Source organism: Rousettus aegyptiacus, unplaced genomic scaffold, assembly GCF_014176215.1.
Source record: "Rousettus aegyptiacus isolate mRouAeg1 unplaced genomic scaffold, mRouAeg1.p scaffold_m13_p_17, whole genome shotgun sequence".
NCBI classification, from domain to species: Eukaryota; Metazoa; Chordata; class Mammalia; order Chiroptera; family Pteropodidae; genus Rousettus; species Rousettus aegyptiacus.
In genome coordinates this window covers 27,275,616-27,292,013 of record NW_023416292.1, presented here as the reverse complement: position 1 = coordinate 27,292,013, position 16,398 = coordinate 27,275,616, and the positions used below count along the sequence as shown (strand labels likewise).

Below are 16,398 nucleotides of genomic sequence, written 5' to 3'. Positions count from 1 at the left end.
GTTCTCATTACCTATATTTGCCTTTAATAATACATTTTGCATTTTTATGTTGTCAAATTTATCAACATTTTCCTAAATAATTCCTGGATTTCTGTCTTGTTTAGAAAGCTCTCCAATCTCCAGATTATTTCTATATTTTCTTATACTTCTGTTTTTCACAGATTTTTAATCCATTTAGAATTTATTACTTTATGCATACCTAGCATAAAGTAGGACACCAATTATTTTCTTCTGAATGGACAGCTAATTATTCTAACATCATTTGCTAAATAGTGCATCCTTTACTCACTAATCTGAACTGACTCCTTTATTATACTTTAAGTGTCCATAGATAATTATCTCTTTCTACACTTGTATTTTGTATTAATATGTTTTCCTGCTCCTATGTCAATATTAAACACTTTAAACACAACAGCTTTACCAAATCTTTTAATTATCAAACAGAAAAGTCCTCTGTTCCCCATTAATTCTTATTAAATGTCATATACTTATGTCTGCTTCTGGGACAATGGAATAAATGTACTGTTCTTTTTCCTTCCGTTGAGTACATCTAAAAGTCCTGGACATTATATATAAAACAAATATTAGAATACTCTGAAAAGTGAAGAGAAGGCAGACCAACTAGGGACCACAGGACCCGAGGAATGATATGGAGATGAGTTCCTTTTGGTTTTCTTTTTTGCTTCCTATGCCTCAGGAATGGGACTGGAAAAGTCCACAACCAGGCAACATGAAGGGGTACAGACAAAAAATAGCTCCACCAAAAGTCTGCTCTCTATAGCCAAAGGACCAGGAAAAGGGGCCACTTACCAAGACAGAACATTCTTAGACAACAACTACTACCCCAGCCAAACACCCTGCCAGCAAAGGCTGAGTTGGAAGGCAAACCATACATACTTGTGAGGTTTTAACAAGGTACCCCAAAACCCCTCCAAGCATGGTGTCAGAGGCTAAGTAGGGTCTTGGAATTTTCATTTCCTTGGGTCAGAAATACAGACCTGTCCCGCAAAATAGTGAAGACCACATAAGGAGATATAACTCCCAATCTCATCCAGCAGTAGCAAGCAGCCTCCTCCTCACATGTCAACAGAGGCTGAGTGGGGAACCTGGAATTCTGTCTCCACCTAGCAATAACAAGACAGCACTAAGCCCCACCCAAAGTGGTGTCAGTGAAAGCCAGCTAAAACAGGTATGAAAAAGATCTAATAACATATAACATTAATATAAAAATGTCCAGGCTTCAATTTTTAAAATATCACTTATCATACCAAGAACCAGGAAGATCTCAAATGGAATTAAAAAAAAAACACCCAACATATGCCAATAACAATGTGACATAGATATTAGAATCATCTGACAAAGATTCAAAAGGCAGCCATGATAACGATGCTTCGATAAGCATCGTTACTAACACAGTTGAAACAAATTAAAAAATAGCCTCAGCAAAGAAATAATCCCAACAAAGAAATAGGAGTATAAAGAAGAATCAAAGAGAAATTCTGAAACTGGAAAGTAACAGAAGTAAAAAGTTAAGTGGATGGACTCGACAGAGGAATTGAACAACGAAGTAAACAGTCACTGAGATGGAAGACATGAGACTAGAAATCACCCAATCAGAACAGAGAGCAAAGAGACTGGGGAAGAAAATGAACAGAAAAAAGAATTAACAGGGCCTCAGGGATCTGTGTAACTATAACAGAGGATCTGATTTTTGTGTTATTGACATCCTGGAAAGAGAAGAGAAAGAAGACAAGGCTGAAAAATAACATCTGAAATTTCCTAAATTTGGCAAGAGATTTAACCTACAGATTCAAGAAGTTGAGTTAACCTCAAAAGGATAAACCTAAAGAAATCCATTCCAACACACATGACAATTAAACTTCTAAAAACTAAAGATAAAGAAAACTTTAAGTAGTTAGAGAAAAACGACGCCTTACTTATAGAACAACAACAATTCAAATAACAACGGATTTTTTGTCAGAAACCATGGACGCCAAAAAAAAGTGGCATAAAATTTTTTAAGTCCTAAAAGAAAAGAACTACCAGCCCAGAATACTACACCCAGTGAAAACATTATTTAGGAATGAAGGGGAAATCAACACATCATCAAATGGAAAACCGTGAAGAATCTGTCATCAGACCTACCCTAAAAAGAATGGTTGAACAAAGTTCTCTAAACAGAAAAGAAATTACAAAAGAAGGAATTATGGAACATCAAGAAAGAAAAAAGAACATGGTATATAAAAATATGAATAAAACCAATAGGCTTCCTTCTCCTTTTGAGTTTCCTAAATTATGTTTGATGGTTGAAGCAAAACTTATAATGCTATATACGTTCTCAAAATGTATATAGAGGAAATACTTAAGACAATTAAATTACAAGTGGGGAGGATAAAAGGATGTAAAGAGAGTAAGATTTCAACACTGTACTCAAACTGGTAAAATGAAAACACCCATAGACTGGGCCAAGTTATGTGTATATAACATAATGCCCACTATAGCAATGACAAGAAAAGCTATCTAAGGAGATACACTAACAAACATTATAGATCAATCAAAATGGAATTCTAAGAATGCTGAAATTATCTACAGGAAGGCAAGAAACAAAAACCAAACAAACAGAAAACGAAAAATAAAATGGCAGAGTTAAGCGCTAAACATACCAACGATTTATTAAATGTTTATGGTCTAAATACCAGTGCACAACAGACAGGCAAATTAAAAAACAACCCAACTATATGCTGTCTACAAGAAACTTGCTTCAAATATAAAAATAGAGGCTGGCTGAAAGTGCAAGCATGGAAAAAGATATCATGTAAACATTAGTCAAAGGAAAGCAAGAGTGGCTACATTAATAATAATCAGATAAACTCCAGAGACAGAGCAGGACATTCTGTGATAACGACTTCGTTCACCAAGACAACCCCTGGTGTATATACACCAAACAAAAGAGCTGCAAAATACAATAAACAAAACCTAACAACAGAAAGAAGAAAATAATTATAGTTGGAGATTTCAACACCCCTCTCAAAAATTGACAGAACAATTAGAGAAAAAATCAGCGAAGATACAGGTCTCAACACCACCATCAACCAAGAGGGTCTAATTAACACTTATAAAAACACTCTACCCAACAACAAATACACATTCTTTCAAAGTGTCCCCAGAATATATACCAAGATAGACCATATCCTAAGCCATAAATAAACCTCAACAAATTTGGAAGAACTGAAATCATAAATTGAATTCCCCAACCACAATAAAATCACACTAAACATTAGTAACACAAAGATAAAAGGAAAATCTCCATATACTTGAACCCTATAAACAACACACTTCTAAATAATCAATGAATCGAAGAGGGAGTATGAAAGGGAATAAAAACACATTGAACTAAAATGTAAAGGAAAATACAAGTTAGCAAAATTTGTGAAACACAGTAAAACTTAGACTCAGAGGAAATTTTATAGCACTAAAATTCTTACACTGGAAGGGAGGAAAAGTCAAATTGATCATCTAAGCTTCCACTTCAAGAACCCAGAAAAAGAAAATAAACCCAAAGCAAGCAAAAGAAAGGAAATAATAAAGAACAAACACCAATGAACTTTAAAACAGAAAAATAAAGAAAATAAATTTTAAAAAGAGTGGGCAAAAGGGATGGAGACGTTCACCAAAGAAGGTAAACGAATGATAAACAAGCACGTGAAAAGATGTTCAACATCATTAGCCATGAGGGAAATGCAAATTAAAACCACAAGAGATGCACTACATACCTATCAGAATAACTAAAATGAAAAATAATAAAAATACCAAATGCAGGAAATGATACTGAGAAAGTAGATGACATATATTGCTGGTAAGAATGTTACAGTACACACAGCCACTCCAGAAAATAGAAGTGTCTTTAAACACCTAACTGATACATAACCCAGCACTACGTGTGGCTATTTAATCTCAGAAATATGTTTACACAAAAATTCAATAATTGTCATGAGCTGAATAGTGTAAAAATGCATGTCCAGACAGAACTTCAGAATGTGACTTTATTTGGAAATGGGGGTCTCTGAAGATATAATTGAGGTCACACTGGATTAGGGTGGGCTCTAAATACAATGACTGCTGTCTTTATAACAGCAAAGAGAGGGACATTTGGATACAGAGACAGAGATGGGAGTGATGTGCCCATCTGCTGGAAAATACGGTGAGGTTTCTCCCTCGGAGCCTCGAGAAAGAAGCAAACCTGCCAACATCTTCATTTCGGATTTGAGCCTCCAAAACCGTGGGAGAATAAATTTCTTTTGTTGTAAGCCCTCCAGTTGGTGGTAATTTGTCACAGCAGGCCTGAGAAACTAATGCAATAATGATATATGACACTCAATATACTCTGGGTTTGATTTGCTAAAATTAGCTCCTTTTAAATGGAAGAGGAACTTAGTGTGAGGTTAGGGTAGCATAGTTAAGGAGTATTCTTAGTGCGCTAAACTCATGTACCCTCTATTAAAATCAGAACAGAAATTACAGAAGGATAATAACATATTTTAGTCAGTCAATATAGTCTCCCAGATTTACAGAAAAGCTACTCTTACGTGTAACTACCTTTTCTGAAATTGGAGAAATAATATAAAAGTCAGTGAAAACATGCCTGAGGGGAACAGGAGTGACACAGGGAGCACTCACAGTGGAACCGGACGCCGTCGCCCGGCAGCTGCGGAGAAGCGCAGAGCGGAGGCCTGGGCGCACTGGGCTCCACGCGGAACCCACTGCCATGGCCCACGGAGGCTGGAATGCTTGTGCACTGTTGGTGGGAACGTAAAATGGTGCCAGCCACTTGGAAAACAGTATGGAGAGTCCTCAAAAAATTTAAAACAGAATTACTCTATGACCCAGGATTCCACTGTTGGGTATATACACAAAAGAACTGAAAACAGGGTCTCAAAGAGATACTGTACAACACCCATGTTCATAGCGACATTATTCACAATAGCCAAGCAGGAAACAATCCAAGTGTCTATTGAGATGAATGGATAAAAAAGTATGGCACGTAACACCTTGCTACTCTGTGCAAACCCAATCCCATCTGATCTCAGAAGCTAAGCAGGGTCAGGCCTGGCTAGTACTTGGATGGAAGACCACCTAGGAGGACCAGGTGCTGTAGCCATAAAAAATAAAAAATAAATAAATAAAAGGCAGAAGATTCTGCAACATGCTACAATGCAGATGATCCTGTAAGATATTATGCTATGTTAAATAACCCAGTCACAAATGAATAGATATTCTATGAAGGTAAGAGCATAGAATGGTGGTTGCCAGGGGCTGGAGGGATGGAGGAAAGGGGAAGTTATTGTTTTATGGGTAGGAAATTTGTTTTGTAAATGAAAAAAATTCTGGAGGTGGATGCTACACAACAATGTGAATATACTCTACCAATGCACTGTACACTTAAAAATTGCTGAACTGGCAATTTTTGTGTTATATGTATTTCGCCATAAAAAATTTTAAGACAAAAAAATATCTGAGGTGGATCTTTATCATTGAATTGGAAATTTAACTACCATATGAGATTATGGAAAAATAAGTATATATAATATAATCCTTTTAAAGTTCAAATGCTTAACAGAAGCCTAGAACTCATTTAGTATTTATTGTGTGCCGATTATATGCCAAGTACTGTTGAAGGCCCTAGAAATAAAGCAAATCTTAACCCTTATGAATTTTATATGTTAGTGGGAGAGATAAATAAGAAATAATTAAAATCTAAATTGGGTCGACAATATGAAACTGACTTCTATAGGTAAAAATTAAATAAATATTGGCAATTTCATACGATTCAACCTAATAATGTTATATAGTAATAAATGTGAAGAAAAATAAACGAGAAGTTAAAGCCAAAGCATATAAAGGTTCACAGGTAGAAGGGTAGCAATTTTAGATAGTGAGGGAAGACCTCACTGAAAAAGTGATGTTCAAGGAAAGATCAGAAGGAGGCAAGGGAATTAACCATGCAAGTATTTGGGGGAAATGCATTCTAGAAAGACTGAAAAGGCCCAGACATGAGAGCACACTTGTTAAGTCTAGAAATAGTATGGATGACATAATGGCTAGAATGGAGTGAGCAAATGTTATACAATACACTATTAACAGTAGTTATCTTTGAGGTGGCATTTTGAGACTTCTACATTTTCATAGATATCCATACTACATTAAGCATATATTACATTTATAACCAGAAAATGTATGATCCCAATTACTAAAAAGAAAATGTATGTGTGTATGCCTATGTGTGTGGCAGACGTTGAAAATCTGAGCAAAAACAGTTTAAACTCCAAAATTAGATAAATCTGGATTCCAATCTTAGGTTATACCACTCAACACTTGTATGACCTTGGGCAAATTACTTGATCTCCCTGAGTTTATCTGTACAATGTAATAACAGTACCTACCTTTTGGGAAGATTAAATTAGATGCTACGTGTGAAGAGTGTTTAGCATAGTGCCTGACACATTATAAGCACTCCTTAAATAGTAACTTTTAAAAAATATACCAAACACCAAAATGTTAAATGATTTTGCCATTAATTTTTTCATTACAAAATATATTAAAACACAATATAGATATACAGATAATCAAATGTAAAGTCTTTAAAAGTATTCAAACAATACAGAATAAAAATATTCAAAACAATATAAACAAAAGTAAAATCCTCCACACACACACCCCAATCCCATTTTCCCTCTATGGATAACTACTGTTAACATTCTAATATGAATCCTTTTCCAACCTTTTTCTGTATACATTATAGAGTTTTTGGTAATTTTTACATTAAAATGGGGGATCATATTTCTTATTTCTTCTGAGCATTTTGTTTTTTCCACGTCATAATATTTCTCAGATGTACCATGTCGATAGTTAGCATATTCTTAATAATTATACAGTACTTCAAAATACAAATGTAAATATTTAAGAAATTCAAATTATTACTAACATAAATGTTTCAATGAATATCCTTGTGTAGATTTATGCACAGGTGCCAGCAGCATTTCTACACTAATAAAATTCTAAAAATGACTGGCTGGGTCTAAGAGAGTATTACCGTCCAAGAAGGTTATACAATTAAGAGCTTCATCAACGTTATCAAAATGGAATACAGGAAAGACAGTCCAATAGGAGAAAGTTCATCCTATTGGACTGCCTCCACCAGCACTGAGTTTTGGCAATCCTTCAAATTTTTACTAATTTTCTAGGTATAAAATGATTACCACTGTTGATTTAATGTGTACTTCTCTGTTATTACTAAGATTGAGTATAATTTTGTTATTACTATTAACTTTTTCTATTCCATTCTGTAAATTTTATATACTGAATATATGTAACTTTCCAAAGAAAAAGCAAAATTTCTCCATAAAAAATAAAGCTCATATTTTTAGTAATAGGTTTATATAGGACCTAAGAGTTAGAAGAATTTACAGAAAAATAGATGGCCCTGAGACGATTTAAATTAAGGTCTGGCATAGTCCCAAGCACAGAAGAAGGTACCCAATAGGAAGGAAAAACTGAAGGAAACAAGGTAGGCAGGCAGCCAGCCAGTCGGGAAGTTTCAAAAAGGTAGGTCAAACTGGGATTCAAAAAGCATAAAGGAGGCATTCCACACAGACAAAAGGACATGAGCAAATCCTAAAGGGAGGATAAAAATAGCCGTGAAGAACTGAAGGAAAACAGGCCTATACACAGCAACTTCTGAATAAGGATAGTGGATTAAGCATATACATCTTTTTACTCTTCCCCCCAAAAAAATTTTATACAGATATAAAACCACATGGATGGGGAAAATGGGAGGAAGAAAAGAGCAACAAATTTTTGGAAACTGGGAACATGGCCTTGGGTAGACCCACGATAACTGAACCCTAAGCCAGCAAGGAAAAAAGCAGAAAACCAACCCAATTTCCATGATAGAATCCCACAAAGTCTCAAGAACTCGTGATTCCAAGTGTGTGTGGGGGTGGGGGGAATGTATGAAAGCTAAAATAAAAAGGATTGGTTCAACATCTGTTTAAGTGGTGGTCAGATTCCCAGATCCTCTCCCTGCTTCCTTCTAGCAGAGAAACTGCCCCTCCTCCATCCTATTGAAAGACTGGTTAATTCTCTGGAGCATGTAAACCAGAGATCCTCCAGTCTAGAAAGTACCAGGCAAAGCTGAAAGTGAGGGTATTATACACAAAACTAACAAGAATGTATGCAAAATGGGTGCTTCACTTTTCTCCTACTGGACTGCCTCTTTCCTGTATTCCATATTTCTTCTTTCTTGGTTTACTCTCTCTTACTGATGAAGCACATCCTTTAGTAAGTTCCCAAGAAAGAGTGTAAGGGAGACCTTGGAGATATAAAAATATCTTTCCTCTACTCTGCCTGATAGTTTGCCTAGGTATGGAATTCCAAGTTGGAAATTATTTTGCCTCAGAATGTTAAGGTATTGCTTCATTATCTTCTACCTTCCAGTGTGACTACTGAGAAGCAAGACAAATCTGATTCCTGATTCTTTTGAACTGACTGATTTTTTTTGGTCAGTTCTCTCTGCAGCTTAGGATACTCTTTGAATCCAATGCTGAAATCTCATTATAATGTGCCTTGATGTGGCTGTGTTTTCATTCACTGGTCTGGTCCCTTCAATTTGAAAACTCATGTCTTTAACTTTGGAACATTTTATTTAAACAAAAAGTCTGGTTAAAAGATATAAAAATGGTTGTCACTGGAAAGAAGGGACTGAGAGAAGGGAGTAGAGGACTGCTGTTTTTGTAACAAATCATGTAAATGTAGGTCATTAAATATGTACATAGATAATTTTGATGGAAATAACTTTAAACATCATCAAGTATACCAATATTCGCATCAAAGGAATACCAAAGAAGAGAAAACAAGGAACTGAAAACCTATTTGAAGAAATGACAGAAAGTTTCCCTAAACTAGCTAAGGAAATCGAACTACAAGTCCAGGAAATGCAAAGAGTACCAAACAAGATGAACCCAAAGAGGTTCATCACCATTATTAAAATGCCAAAGGTTAAAGACAAAGAGAGAATCTTAAAAGCGGCAAGAGAAAAGCACCTAGTTACTTACCTACAAGGGAGCTCCCATAAGATTGTCGGTTGATTTCCCAGCACAGATTTTGCAGGCCAGAAGGGACTGGCAAGACATATTCAAAGTGATGAAAAGCAAGAACCTAAACCAAGATTACCCAGTAAAGCTACCATTTAGAATCAAAGTACAGATAGAAAGCTTCTCAGACAAGAAAAAGCTAGAGGAGTTGTTCACCACCAAACCAGTATTATAAGAAATGAGAGATTTAAGGGAAAAAAAATAAAAAATATTAATAATAAAATGGCAATAGCTACATATCTATCAAAAATTACTTTAAATGTAAATGGATTAAATGCTCCAATCAAAAGAGTGGATGAATACATAAGAAAACAAGACCCTTCACATGCTACACTTCAGATCTAAAGACAGACTGAAAATAAAGGGATGGAAAAAGATATTTCATGAAAATGGAAACAAAGAAGATGAGATAGCAATACTTATACCAGACAAAATAGGCTTTAAAATAAAGGCTATAACAAGAGACAAAGAAGGACCCAGTAATGCCACTTCTGGATATTTATCCAAAGAAACCCAAAACACTACTTCAAAGGGACACATGAATCCATATGTTCATTGTTACACTATTTACAGTAGCCAAAGTATGAAGGTAACCTGGATGTCTACCAATGAATAAATGGATAAAGAGGTGGTACATAGAACAATGGAATATTACTCAGCCACAAAAAAGGAATGAAATCTTACCTCTAGGATGGACCTAGAGGGTATTGTGCTGAGTGGAATAAGTCAGACAGAGAAAGACAAATGCCGTATGACTTCACTTACATGTGTAAACTAACTAAACAGAAACAAATGCATAGATACAGGGAACATTTTGAAGGTTGCCGGATAGGAGAGAGATTAGGGGGATGAGTGAAAAAGAGGAAGGATTAAGAAGTACAAATCTGTAGTTATAAAACAGTCATGGGGATGTAAAGTATAATATAAGGATTATAGTCAATAATATTATAATAACTATGTATGGTGTCAGATGGATATTAGATTTGGGGGGGCGGTGACCATTTCATAAGTTATATAAATGTCTAATCACCACATTGTACACCTGATACTAATATTGTATGTCAATTGGAATTGAAAAGTAAAATTATTTTTAAAAATAACTTTAAACGTGTTTAAACATCTTTTTTAAATATATATTTTACATGGTTTAAAATGTTCTGTTTTAATATCTTTATATGTTTCAAAACATATATTTTAGTCAAGAAAGGATGTAATAATCAGATAAATACATTTAAAAAATCTAAACACTTCTAGTTGCTTAGCCTGAAGAACTGGAAAAACTATGAAAGTCATGAAAGATACAGAAAAGTTAAGAAGGAAATACTGGTGAGTATATATACAAACAGTACATTAAAGATTATTCAACTAGAGATGTCTTTTAAATAGATACAAACATAAGAAAGAAACTTAATTCTAATTTTACTAGTTTTGAAATTAAATACCCCAAGATGTCATGGCCTCAGAAAAATCAAGAATAAAGGGTCTAGTGTCTTTGAGTGTTGCAATTTAGTTTTTGAAATTCAACTACCACTTGGCACTGTGGAAATCCCTGTTGCTATTGCCTTAGAAGAAAGTCATCATTCATAGGAGAGAACTACAAAAAAACCTTGACAAAACGGTCATAAACCAACCTATTAAACTAGCTTTCCAAGAAAGCAGAAGTATCTAATTCTTAATTTCTAAGAAAACAGGGAAGATTTAAGTTGGTACCACAAATTTAATAACAGCATAAAAATCATGTAGATTAAGGTTCTTTTTCAAAAACGTTAATTTTATTTCAATTGCTGAATTAGTAAAATAGAAACACTTTTTAAAAAGGTTTTTACAATGGGAAAGAATTTTAAAACTATCTTTGCATCTTAATTTTATGCTACATAAATTCCTATTTCCCTGTATCTGAAAAAGGGAAATAAAGGTAACAGGTAAGAATTTTATTAATTAATGCTTTTAAAACGATAATTTACATAGGTAAAAATTATACAAAAAAATTTTTTCCTAAATGTCTGCATTACAAACCCAGTGTTGCTTCATTTGCCTTCCATCATATCCTCCATCCACAATAAATGGCACCTAATCGCACAAAAAGAGGTCTCTACTAATGAGGATACCAGAATGAAGGAAGGAAAAACCTACATTCCCACACACTCATTCCCGGTTCTCTGGTTTGAATACTGAATTGTAAATCAAATACCTAATCTCTTCCTTCCCAGCTCCTTAGCCAATGCATTACGAATTACACATGCAATTTAAAAAGCGTTCCTCAAAACTGTTAGTATTCCACTGGTAAGAAAGATATGACCCAAGACTTCACGGACCACCTATCCACTGACTTATTTGCAGAATCAGTGAAAAGTAATAGAATATGAAGAATTATCAATTCATGCAGGAAAAAAGCCATTATCACATTAGAGCTCTTACTTCAATATAACTTAGAGTATAAACCATATCTTAATCTTTTTTTGATCCAGCATCACGTTAAGACATAGTGAAAATACAAAGGGACCAGGTCCCCTGCAAGATAATAAAGGGCCACCAACAGTCTCTAAATCATACTCTATGTACAATTAAAATAATCAAGCATCTTGTTAACACTACGAATTAACATATGAAGCTTAAAGAGTTAAATAATTATTACAAAAACCATTTGCAAACATATGTAAAGATAGAACATAAACTGTAGGGAAACTTAACCACCCACAAAAAAAAATAAGAAAAACAAAGTAAAAATAGGTATGAGGTCTCTAGTGCCTGAAATGGCTCTAAGGAAAGGTCTGACCATACAGCAAAGAATTCTGACCCAAAAATCACTTAACCTTCTTTTTATTGAGCACAGTCCATTTCTACCTTTATGTCCCTTCATTCATATCCTCATTTCCCAAAATGCAAAAGGCTACTAAAAGTCCACATCTGTAATCTTTCTTTTGATATAAAGGGAGAAATGAAGAAAATACATCTTCTAATTTAATTCTATTCTGTTGAACATGTGATCGATAACTTGGAAGAGATGGAAGAATTTTTCAACATCAAAAAAGAAATCTAAAAAGTGAAGAAGCAGGCTGCCAAAGGGCAATCAACAAAATGAACTATTTTATTAGCAAGGATTCTGCACAAATATATGCTATTTTCTGTTTACAGATTTAAGCTGATACTTATCAGCTAATGAAAATGTGGTCAAGAGATTGTCATTGTGGTTATTATTGTTTAAAAAACAAAACACAATAAAGCAACCCCACCCACACTGCTGGAAAAAGCTTCAGACTTATGCATTATTAACTTGTTTACCCGGGCCACCCCTTAATAAAAGAAATGCTCTGTAACTTGACAAGGGGTATTCTGCAATGTGTTATCAGTTTAAAATCTTGTTTACTTACTCTCTATGTAACAGGCTATTTTACTTCAGGGCTACAATAGCATCTTTCCAATTTGACACCATCACACGGCACTTCCTACAATGGAATTTTAGCCATTAACTTTATCTCCTTTTCCTCTACAAAAATTTAAAAGATTTAAAAAATGATATTGACATGTGACAAATTAACTTCTTTAAATAGCCGTTCCCAGAAACATGGTAGGAAAACACAGTAATTTCACAGTGATTCAACTGTAACAGGAAAACCTGGTTATTGCAAAATAGTACTGACTTTCAGAGACACACAAAAAAAATCCAATTTAAATTTTAACGAAGGAACAGCACCGCTGTATTTTCAAGAAATTCACTCCCACCTCTTGCTTTTTTTTTTTTTTTTAAGTTATCAAAGATGGTTTCTAGGAAGGGATTTTATTTTGCAGAAGAATGGCCAAGGTCAGCAAAGCAAACTAGGACCCCTAAAATGAAATATTTCCTAGGGAGAAATAACCGTAATATAGTGGAATTACTCCATCTCTTAGATGCAACTGGCTAGATTTTTTTAATACCCTTTTGAAAAGACGTTCATTTAAAAATGGCACGGAACTGAACATTTCTTACGGAATGGGAAATGCCTCGACAGTATTCAAACTTGGCGTTCTGGATCTTGCTTGCTATTGGCAAGATCTGTCCTGAACCTCAAGCATTTAACAAATCTCTGCCCTCAGCAGATAAAGATAAAGACACCAGAGGCATCTCATAATACGTCAACGCAAGTTTCAAAGACTAGCCCAGGGGGATAGAGAGGTACAGCCTAAAGAAACTGTGAGAATACATTCAAAGTGGGTTTTTTTTTTTTTCAGTAAAATCTAAAACTTTCGACATTTGGAAGTACCACCGCAACTTAACAGCAACGTGGTCCAGTGACGATGAATCCAAACTACTTGTAAAGCAAGCCGAGCCGCTCTGCCCACAGCTCACTCGCCATCAAGCAGCTCCCGTGGGCAGAGGGTTGAAAGAGGACCGCACCGCGCACCGGGGGCCCGCCGGCCCCCAGCGGGCAGCGGCTCCGTGAGAACTCCCAAGGAACCCCGTTTTAGCGCCCAGCTCCCACCCGCCCGCTCCCTCCCTCCACCTCGGGGCTCCCCAAGTCCCCAGCGTTGGGCCCCTCCCCCGGTCACTCCCCTCCCCCACCGCCTCCCCGTCGTCCGCGCGTCCCAGCGCCCTCAGCCCCCAACTGCGGCCCCTCAGCCCTGGGTCCCCTCAGCTGCCCACCCCTTCAGCCCCTCCTCCTTCAGTGGCGTCCCAGTCCTCCGTCTCCTCACCGGGGTTAGCAGTGGTTGCCGCCATGGCCGTAGGTGCCACCGCCGTCGCACCACCCCCCCAGTGGGAGGAGCCGCCGCCACCGAACCCGGGGGGAGCGGGGAGGAGGGGGAAGGGGAGAGCCACTCCCCGGACTCGGCGCCCTACCACCGCCACCGCTACCGCGGAATCCAAGATGGCGGCCGCAGCAACCCCCACCGTCCCCAGACCCTACGGGGCCCGGCCCCGCCCACGGGGGCGGAGTCAGCCCCGCTCCTCGGGGAAACTGACCAATGGGAGCGCCAAGTCGGCCAGCCACTGAGCCGGCCGGTCCAGTGGAGGAGGGAGGGCGAGAAAGAAGACAGCTGTCTCCCTAATCCCACCTCCTGGACGTCAGAGGTCAGCGATGAGTGACGTCGGTGAAAAACAATTTTACGGAAAAAATTCGTTTGGTGGGTTTGCCTGGTTGGCAACTTTGCAGACGAATGGTTTTATGAATCCTCTTTAGATGCTCTAAGGCTTAAACTTCACATGGTGATTCGTGATCCTTTCTATAGTTTTTCCTCTTCTAAGGATCTTTGCCCCTGGTGGAAAAAGTTCGACAACTAATTTTTGAATGTCTGCTATGAACCTAGTAGTACAAGAGGATCTGGGCGCTTAGGCTCTAGTAAGGGAGATACCGACAGCCAAAAACAGGAGGCAATGTATAAAGACGGTATTTTGATTAAGAGTAGGGTAAATTCCTGTGGTCAAAGTTAGGGACGGAGTTTTAATTTCCAATAGGAAGCCTGGAGCACTTCGGGCCAGACAATGTCTAAACTATATGTATTTACTCATTAAATCCTCACAACAACATTTCGAGGTCGATTCTGTTACTGTATTTCCATTTTGTAGCTAAAGAAACAGAAGCAAAGAGGTTAAGAAAGGGACACCAGCTAGTGAGTCGTGGTGTGGGAGACAAACCAAAGGCACTGACTCTGAGAACACGTTCCACCCATCATCCCCTGCTTTAGTAGTACACGGTGCTACCTTCTCACATATTTGTCGCAAATGGTTTAGTATAGTTTAATTAGAATTTTAACAGAAACTCCATTATGCTATTGCGCGTGTTTGCATTCTTATAGGTGAATCAATGTATCAACGATTACATTGATTCATTTAGTACAGTTATCTCAAGGGTATTTTTACATGATTTGTATATTATTGTTTACATTTGTTAAAATGAAATCTTTGTTGCTATTTTGTTGTGTTGCATTTCCAATTCACTAGAAAGAGAAGTCATCCACTCAAAAGAAGTTACATTGAAACATAAGTAGGGGAAAAAGTAACAAGTACTTCACAAAGTTATGTAATAAAGGTAGCTAGCAGTGCTGATCTAGAATGTGAGTTATTATGTGCCTTTAAATCTGGTAAATTCATCTAGACAACAAAAATAAAAATGAGACTTGTAAGTACAACTATGAGTATCTAAAAATTGTTTTTTATTGGGCCAGCAATCTATTTGTCCTTTGCTGGCTACACTTTGACTGTTAGGAAATTTTGTCAAACAGTTACTCGGAAAGACATCAAAGTTTTCAAGTCATTTTTGAACCACAAGTGATAACCTTGCTGCCAAATAAAATGGATTTTTCTAGAGTAAATGCGCAATGATGTTTTCCAATATGACATGGATGAATTTATGGCTGAAAAAAGATCCAAGTTATATCCCTCATTTTAAAAAGTTGTTGAAAGTAATTTTGTTTCAGAGATGATCGTACAACCAGCTACAAAGTTAACAGCAAATGTTTTGCTAAGAGGAAGCATAACAAGCTTTCAGCAAAAATCCCTAATTAAATATCACACAGAAATAAACATAGTATGCAACACGAAAGGGCATTATCAGCCATGTACTTGCTAACGGATGTTTACCTTACAAGTGGACACTGTTGGTATATGCTCTGTGGATCACTTCACAGCAAATATGCGGTACATAAAGAAAAATGCCCAGAAACTTCCTAGTTGGTTTATTACTTAAAATTCAAGTTACAAAAGAAGACATATCACTTAGAAAAATTTCATTTAAAAAAGAATTATGTTGTGAGGTATGAGAAAATGTGAAAAAGATGTCTTGGGATCAAAACTGATGGAGTTGTAACTTTGGGGTACAGAAAGGACATTATTCCTACAATAAATAAAATGTCAGTCCACTTCCTGTTTTATTCAGAGAACAGTTGGTAGTGAAACGGTATTTCTAATGATTTTGATTCAACATAAAACAAGTTAGTACAAATTATAAATATAGTAAGAAAGCAGCCAGTAAGCATAATCTTTGAGAGAAATAAAATTTGATCATGGGTATGTAATATGGGAAAAAATATATATATAGAGAGAGAATTTGGTACTATCTGCAATTTTAAGCATCCACTGGTGGTCTTGGAATGTACCTCCGTAGATAAGGGCGGACTACTGTATTCAGAATTATCTAGTAGCTATCAAAACACTCACTGTGATATCTGACAAACCCTTTGTAAATTCAGATTTTCTAATTTTAGTAGAAATACAAATTAGGAAGTCAATTGTGAAGACGGACCTAGTGCCCATGTTTCCAGTTCACCAATATTA

General features: G+C 36.4%; 1 protein-coding gene across 6 annotated transcripts in view; it reads right to left on the bottom strand.

Moving 5' to 3' along the window:
* ARNT (aryl hydrocarbon receptor nuclear translocator) overlaps window positions 1-13,990 on the bottom strand; it is a 49,346-nt gene extending 35,356 nt beyond the window's left edge. For 3 of the 6 annotated variants that reach the window (XM_036234932.1, XM_016122709.2, XM_016122714.2), the window contains exon 1: window positions 13,821-13,850. In XM_036234932.1, the coding sequence (XP_036090825.1) occupies window positions 13,821-13,845 (25 nt within the window). In that variant the 5' untranslated portion in view covers window positions 13,846-13,850. Of the gene's footprint in view, window positions 1-12,520; window positions 12,596-13,820 lie in introns of all 6 variants that reach the window. The other 3 variants (XM_016122711.2, XM_016122713.2, XM_016122708.2) reach the window with 3 other exon arrangements.
* Window positions 13,991-16,398: the final 2,408 nt, after the last annotated feature.